General features: G+C 44.9%; 1 protein-coding gene across 1 annotated transcript; it reads right to left on the bottom strand.

Annotated features, from left to right (window-relative positions):
• Positions 1–3,987: 3,987 nt before the first annotated feature.
• Positions 3,988–4,929, bottom strand: LOC134379773 (olfactory receptor 1F1-like). The gene has a single exon (XM_063098923.1). It carries the CDS (start codon positions 4,927–4,929, stop codon positions 3,988–3,990), a length of 942 nt encoding a protein of 313 aa, XP_062954993.1.
• Positions 4,930–7,849: the final 2,920 nt, after the last annotated feature.

The raw sequence follows: 7,849 nt of genomic DNA, 5'->3' as shown, positions 1-7,849 counted from the left end.
AAATAAGGCATTTATTGGAAACTGGGGCAAAGATCACCTTTGCTGTGAACTGGCAAAGAGCTTGGCTGCATTGTGTCTGTGCCCTAGGACTTTGTGGAAGTGGGAATTTAGGAGTTGTGAACCAGAGCATTTGGCCAAAGAAACTCCTAAGCAGCAAAGCATTAAGGAAGCTGCATGGCTACTTGTAACAACCTACACTTAGTTATGGTGGCAAAGGCATGACACAAAGCCAGAATTTAAGAGGGAAGCAGAGTGTAAAAATTTAGAAAATTTGCAGCCTGGCCATGTGGCAGGAAGCAGAGAGCATACAATGGTGCAGCCCCACAAACATTAGCTAAGAAGATTAGTACAAAGAAAGGGGATTATCAAGAAAAGGGGGAAAGGGCCCTGAAGACATTAGAAGCCTCTGGAGCCAATTCTTCCATTTCAGGCTCAGACACCTAGGGAGACAGAATGGTCTTGGGGAAGAGGCCTGAGGCACTGCACAGGACCACTTTGGGAAGCTGCTTCCAGCACCAGCACCCCAGCTGCTTTGGATACTCCAGCTGTGGCTAAATTGGCCACAGGTGTGGCTGGACCCACAGCTTTGGAAAATATAAGCTGGAAGCCTTGGCCACATCCACATGGTGTTAGGTCTGCAGGCTTGCAGAATCCCAGAGCTGTGGAGGCTTGGGAGCCTCCAACCAGATTTTGAACGATGTATGGAAAAGTCTGGGGACCCAGCAAGAGATCTGTCACAGGGGCAGAGTCACCACAGACAACCTTCACTAGAGCAAAGCTGAGCAGAAATGTGGGGTCAGAGTTGCAGCAGAGAAACCCCATCAGTGCCATGTCTAGTGGAGCCATGAGAGTGGGACCACCATGGAGACCCCAGACCTCTGGAGTTACCAGGGTGCGACACCAGTCTGTGAGAGCTAAAGCATCACTTGAGACCAGGAAAGTCACAGAAGTGGAGCTGCTTAAGGACTTGGGGACCCAACCCCCACACCAGTGTGCAGAGGACGTTGAACATGGAGTCAAGTTACAAGATTCACCAGCTTTAAGATTCAGTGCATGTCCTGCTGGGTTTCAGACTTGTTTGGGACTTGTTACTACTTTCTTTTGGCCAATTTCTCACTTTTGGAATGGGAATATGTAACCTATGTTTGTCCCACCATTGTATCTTGAAAGTAGGTAACTTGTATTCATTTCACAGATGGGACTTTGACCTTTGGACCCTTGAGTTGAAACAAGTTAAGACTTTGGGGATGAAATGAATGCATTTACATGCGAAAAGCACATGAGTTTTGGGGGCCAGGGGCAGAATGTAGTGGGTTGAATTATGTCCCCCCAAAACTCCCTGAAGCTTGAATTGTGTCCCCCAACTTTTATGAATTAGAAACTTAGCTTGTGCCCCCAAGTTTTTTGTATTAGAAACTGTGACTGTTAAGAGGGAGGGAAATCCCTTTATGGTAATTGAAAGGTGGAGCCTTGAAGACGTGATTGGATTGTAGGACCATGCAGTAGTGAATAATAATTAATTATGGTGGTTAGGGGCGTGGTTCTGAGGGGTTTAAAAGAGGAGAGTCTCTCTCTGCTCTCTCTCTGCTCTCATGCTTCCACCATCTTGTAATGTGAGACCCATGGGGCACTGTTACTACCACCAGATGGACATTGGACTTCCCAGCCTCAGAAACTGTAAACAATAAATTTTGTTTTCTTTATAAATTACCCAGTCTCAGGTATTTCTGTTATAGCATCACGAATGGACTAATACAGGATAGAAAGCCCTTGTGGAGAGGGAAGAATAAACCAAAGAAAAATAGAGCTGTGAGAACTGGATGATGGAGTCAAGAGGCTTCCTGGAGGAGGAGGTGTCATTTCACTTGGTTCTTCAAGGTGTGGGCAGGGACTTGCTAGTCAGAGGAGAAAGCAGAGCCAGGTAGTTAGGCTGGGCAGCTGTCATAGCAAATGTTGACTAGTTTCCCTGATATCAAAGACTTGACCCTGGCTGGACCTGCCCCCTAAAGTCAGGCAGCCAATCACGATGCTCCTGAGTGTTCCCACACTTCCGTGTGGCTTCCTCTGGATACACTGGGCCAAACTGTCGCCAGCTCTTCTTGAGTCTCATTGGAAATGCTATTACTCACTGCAGGCCTCATATTTCATTCTGCTGTTCTTTTGTCTGAGTCTCAAAACTCATTTTGTGACCCAGCTATCATGACTGACCACTCTGGAGGACATATACAGGAGAACCAGTGATTCTCCACACTGACTGCACATTAGAATCTCCCAAGATGTGTCACCTCTCCCCCAGGGTGACAGAGACACAAAGGATTACTCAAAGCCCATTTCTCCTGAGCAAAAGGGTTAATTCCAGACAAACCTTTCAAGGGAGAAGAATTCTTGGAAAATAACCTCAAATCAGGGTTTTCTCTCAGTATTTATTGTCCAGGCAAGAAAGTTACAGAAAAGGAATGTAGGTGGTCACAAAAACAACAGTAAGATAATTTTCACAGCAACAATCATTAGGTTTAGCTGCACCAAAGACATCTGCCCTTAGAGCCAGCATTTTTGCTGTATTATAATTCTTTATCTACAACAGAGACTTTAGCCCAGGGAAGATTTTCTGTCTTTCACAAGCTTAACATTTCTATGTGTAATTCTAAAAAGTTAGGCCCTGTGAAATACATGTGCTTCCCTCCACAGAGATGTCTTTTCAAAGCTTTGGTGTTGGGGCCTGGAACTCACCTGCAGAGATTCTCATTAATGTGCTCAGTATTGTGACCTGGACATCAGGGCATCATGAAGGCTTCCCAGGTGATTCCAAAATTCCCATACATGTGTTGGAAGTATACTCCTGATCAATCACATAAAAAGAAGAGCTTGACTCGAGTGTGAAATAATTCAAAATTTAGTCTTTAACTTCAGTGGAGCTCATGCCGCATATTAGCACTCTTTGAGAAGGGCAGGCCAGAACCCTGCCCTGTGGGGTGGCATCCAGTGGCCAATGACAGGGACAGAGCAGCCAGGCTCAGTCACCAAAGTGTTGTCAGTACCAATACTTGTAGTGAAAGGAATTGCTGTGGCCCAAAAGCCACAAAATATTGGAATCAAGCACATTCCTGCAAACCAGTGTGAGCATTTGGGTTGGAACCGGCAATGGAGGTCATTTTGCTTCACCAAATTGCCCCAACTCACATCCACCAAACAAGGAGTGTGTCTCCATTTGGGAAGCTGCTCCACATCAGAGAATAGACTTGACCTCTGATGAACATTATTATATAGAACCAGCTATTGAATGTCAGCTTCATCACTTGGAAGTTCAAAAAGGGACATTTGGTTCTCTCTTCTTACAGATCGAGATCATGGTGTAAAAAGCTCTTCATTTATTAGAGCAACAGGCAGATTCATGTGGAATAAGTTTAGTTCTCATGAAGTACTTGAAGGACTGGGATTTTGAGCAAAATATACATTTATTCCAGATAGAGAATGTCATCTTCTCAGTGGTTGTGTATTTCACTCTGATTTTAGAGTCTTAAGGTTAAAAGAGAGATAATTTGTCAAGTTAATAAAATCAAGACTTTAAAGACATTAGGGAGGTCAAATGGAAATCCATTAATGAATAAATAAAAACTTAATAAAAATTGGAGCTAGAACTATGTCACTTGACATTTCAAGCATAGCATAGGTGGTATCACATTTTTTCTTAGATTTCTTTATGTTTTACACCATACACTCAAGGCCAACAATATCAAAATAAAACACTTAAAATTATAAAAACAAAACAAATTTAGTCATAAAAAACAGGTCTCATTACTTGATGCATGCAACTGGATTACAAGTGAATCAGAGTGCACTAATAAATAATGACCACCTTCTGTGTGACCCTCTCAGAGTTATCAATGTGTTTGTCTCCAGACCATCTTGGATGAACAACGACTGCATTATGCTCAATTGGTGAGAAACTGATTTGCTTGCGAATGAGATTCAGTCTTGATTCTCTCATTAGACAGAAAATGTCTTCCAGCCAAACACTTTTCCTAGAGCCCCTTTCAAGTCCCTGTTCATCAGGCTGTAGATGAAGGGGTTTAGCATGGGGGTCACCACTGTATACATCACAGTAGCCGTGATGTCTTCCTCAATTGAGTGTGAGGATGAGGGGTTGAAATAGACAGCAATGATGGTGCCATAGAAGAGGGAAACCACAGCCAGGTGGGAGCCACAGGTAGAGAAGGCTTTCCACCTTCCCCTTGTGGATGGGACCCTCAGGACAGCACAGGTGATGTGCACATAGGAAGCCAGGATGCAAACAAATGGGGTGACTGTGATCAAGGCACTCTCGGTAAGAATCATGAGCTCATTGAGCTGTGTGTCTGAGAAGGAGAGTTTCAGGAGGGCATTCACATCACAGAAGAAGTGGGGGATCACGTTGTCTGCACAGAATGAGAGTCGAGCCATCAGCAGGGTGTGCAACAGACTGTTCAGGTGGGCAATGGCCGATGATCCAATGACCAGCAGGACACAGAGCTGACAGGTCATCTTTGCTCTGTAATGTAAGGGGTGGCATATGGCAATGAAGCGGTCATAGGCCATCACAGCCAGAAGGAAATTGTCCATATCAGTGAACATAAACACAAAATACATCTGTGTGAGACACCCAGAGATGGAGATGCTGTGACTGCCAAGTATGTAATTGGCCAGCATCTTGGGGATGGTGGTTGAGGAGAAGCAGATGTCCACGAAGGACAGGTTGCTGAGGAAGAAGTACATGGGGGTGTGCAGGCGGGAGTCAGTACTGATGGCCAGGATGATGAGCAGGTTTCCCAGGACCGTGACCAGGTACATGTTCAGGAAGAGCACGAAGAGGAGCTGCTGCTGCTGCTGGGGCTGCCTGGAGAGTCCCAGGAGGAGGAACTCGTAGATACTCGACTGGTTTGTCCCTCTCATGTCTCTGAGCCCAGGTGAATGGACGGCAGCAAATTCAGAAACCTAGACATGGACAGTTAAGGTGTCATCAGGCTCCAGGCAGCCCCACACGTGCAATTCACTTTACAGAGTTGCTAAAGCAGAATGTGCCCACCCCACCTGCACTTCCAGTTCCCAATGCTCAGTTCTAATGCTTTTCTTGCTGGACTCATTGATTCTTATTTCCTATATTTAACGTTGAAAAATTCACAGACATATACACAGCCTGGCTTTACCATTTGTGTCTCTGCTTATATTTCTCAGTTTGCCCTCCACCCACCCAACTCCCTAGTAGCTTATAAAGAGATAAGAAAAACTATAGATTATTACTGGGATCATCTCAGGTGACCACTGATACTTTCAGAACTCTTGCTATAGCTTCTGGTATCTGGAAGATGCGGCAAAGGAGGTTCCTAAAAGAACTTCCCATCTTAATAGACAAGTATTGATGTCTCTGTGGCTGCACCTCACCTGGAGGAGGTTTGTGCTCCTGCTGTCAGGTGTTCTCACCTCTGCACAACTGCCCAGTGCTTCTCTTTATAGCAAGGATTGGACTGTCCTGGAAACATAGGCAGGTCCTGGGTGAGGAGGAGCAGGGGCTCACGGTTTACACATGAGTGATTCATTGGAGCAATCACAGACCGAGTGTTTACAGGAGCCTCCTTGCCCACGGCGACCAGATTCCCTCACAGCCTCATTAGAGACAAAAAGAGAATAATTGTCTCACCCACTTTTTTGTCCCTTTGTACCAAACAGTGATGACATAGAGTATTATCTAAAGTTCAGATGTAACTATTGGTTCAAAACTTACACATGTTAGAAATGAAACACCTGAATGGAAACTAATTCCAGATAAAATTCCATGTAAATCAAGTCTCATCACCTTTGTGATCTGGCCTGTGCCCATTGATGTGGAAATTCGATCATTATATCCTTTTTCTTTTCACTGTCCTTGTTCAGACCTGAGGCTATTCTTGTATTTTCTCTAACCCCTGCTTTCTTATGTCTGGTTATCCTCAAAGATGTTTGGTTGTGGGGAAAATAGAATAATTTGGTCAGGCTCCCTTCACTCAGGTCCAGTTGGGGGTCATGCAGCATATTTCTTGTAAACAAGTTGTGTGTGGGTGGAGTTAGTGCGCATGTGCACTCGTGTATCTTTTCAGTTTTGTTGCTCTTGTGTGTTCTTGAGTTTGTGAAGCAGAAGCTGGCTGGCAGAGAGCTCGTGTCTAAAAATAGAACATGTTTACTCTGCTGGCAGTGGTTCAGTTTTTCTTTGGATTGTGCCAGTAGCAGTTGAGCTTTTGGAGTTTCTCTCTGTACTGCCTAGCTCTCAGACATGTGTGTGCTGAATAAAGACTATTCCTACTTCAACCAAGGCTCCAAGGACCTTTTTGCTGGCTACTTAGCTCATAGACATGTGTGTAGGGTTTGTGAATGGGCTTAAGGGGTCTGTGAGCTCCAGACCCAGCCCTAGCTCTACATTAGTGATGCTACATCTTCTCCACTTACAGATAGGAATGTTAACAGCATGTTACTGAGATGTGCCCAACCAATGGACATGTTTGGGGTAAAGAGTAGCCTGACTCAAAGGGACATTGTCTCCAAGACAGTACAGCATGCTATGATTTAGAAGCTCCAGGACCTTTGCATAGAATCCTTCTGGGAAGTCACTTCAACTCAAACGGTTTACACTTTTCTTGGAACAGAACTCCTGTTGGGCCCATTTTTAGGAGCAAACATTATCTGTGAGCCACATAGTGCCTATGGGTGGAGGATGAAGATGGCATCCACGGGAAGTAGGGGAGGCGTAACCCAAGATAGCTCCAAAAGGTTTTTATTGGTCCTTCAGTGTTTCCGCACCCGTGAACCCTGCGTGGTCGCTATGCTCAACATGTTAGTACAAAATGCATACCCGCGTGATCCTTTAATTGATTGGTTAGTTCATGGAAAGCCCCTACTTGCTTGCTTATATAAATTGCAGTGTAACAGCAATAAAGTGGAGCTGCCCTGACAGAACCCCTGCCGCATCTGAGAGTCTCTTTCACGGGGCTGGGTTGGCGAGCAGTAGGCTCACTTTTCCCCGAGATCCCTGGGTCCCAACACCGGGGTAATCCTGTCGGCTCCTTCTCCTTCTGGATCTGCAGGAGGACCCCAGGTGCACCCCCACAAACTCCCTAATCCACATAGTCACAGTGTGGCAGGGCCCCAGGATTCATGTTTATGAAACATCCATAACGCTTCACATGGCTGCTTGGATCAGAGTATTTTGAACTGGGATTGAGGTTGGACAGTCCATGTCACCACCTGGTTTAGCCGAATGCATCAGTCCATCATCTCCTCCTGTCAGATTCTCATCCCATGGGCCGAGAGAGGAGCTAAAGAAGGAAATACACAGAGAGGAGAAGATACTAGCTGGAGAAAACCCTTACAGTTTTCCATTCTGGGCTGTGTTTTTTCCTAGTGATGGGCTATGTTCCAGCATGATTTGCTCGGAGTTTTTAGTTGCAAAATAACAGAAACAAAGTCTGGCTAATTTTAGCAGAAAGGGATTTCGTTCAAAGAACACTGAGTCCCTCAGTGAATGGGTAGATAAACAAGTTGTACATACATACAGTGGAATGTTATTGGGCCATAAAAAGGATTAAAATTCTGATTCATGCTACACTGTGGCTAAACCTCAAAACCATTATGTTAAGTAAGGGAAGCCAGACACAAATGATTATACATTGTATGATTCCTTTATATGAAATATGCATAACAGGTGAATCTATAGAGATGGGCAGAGTATTGGTCACTGCAGGAGACTGGGGGAAGGGGAAACAGGGAGTGACTGCAACTTTCGGCGTAATGCAAATGTGTTGGAACTGGATAGAGGTGGTGACTGCACAATCTTGTGAATGTA

Source organism: Cynocephalus volans, chromosome 6 (genome assembly GCF_027409185.1).
Source record: "Cynocephalus volans isolate mCynVol1 chromosome 6, mCynVol1.pri, whole genome shotgun sequence".
NCBI classification, from domain to species: domain Eukaryota; kingdom Metazoa; phylum Chordata; class Mammalia; order Dermoptera; family Cynocephalidae; genus Cynocephalus; species Cynocephalus volans.
This window is presented reverse-complemented; position numbering and strand designations above follow the sequence as displayed.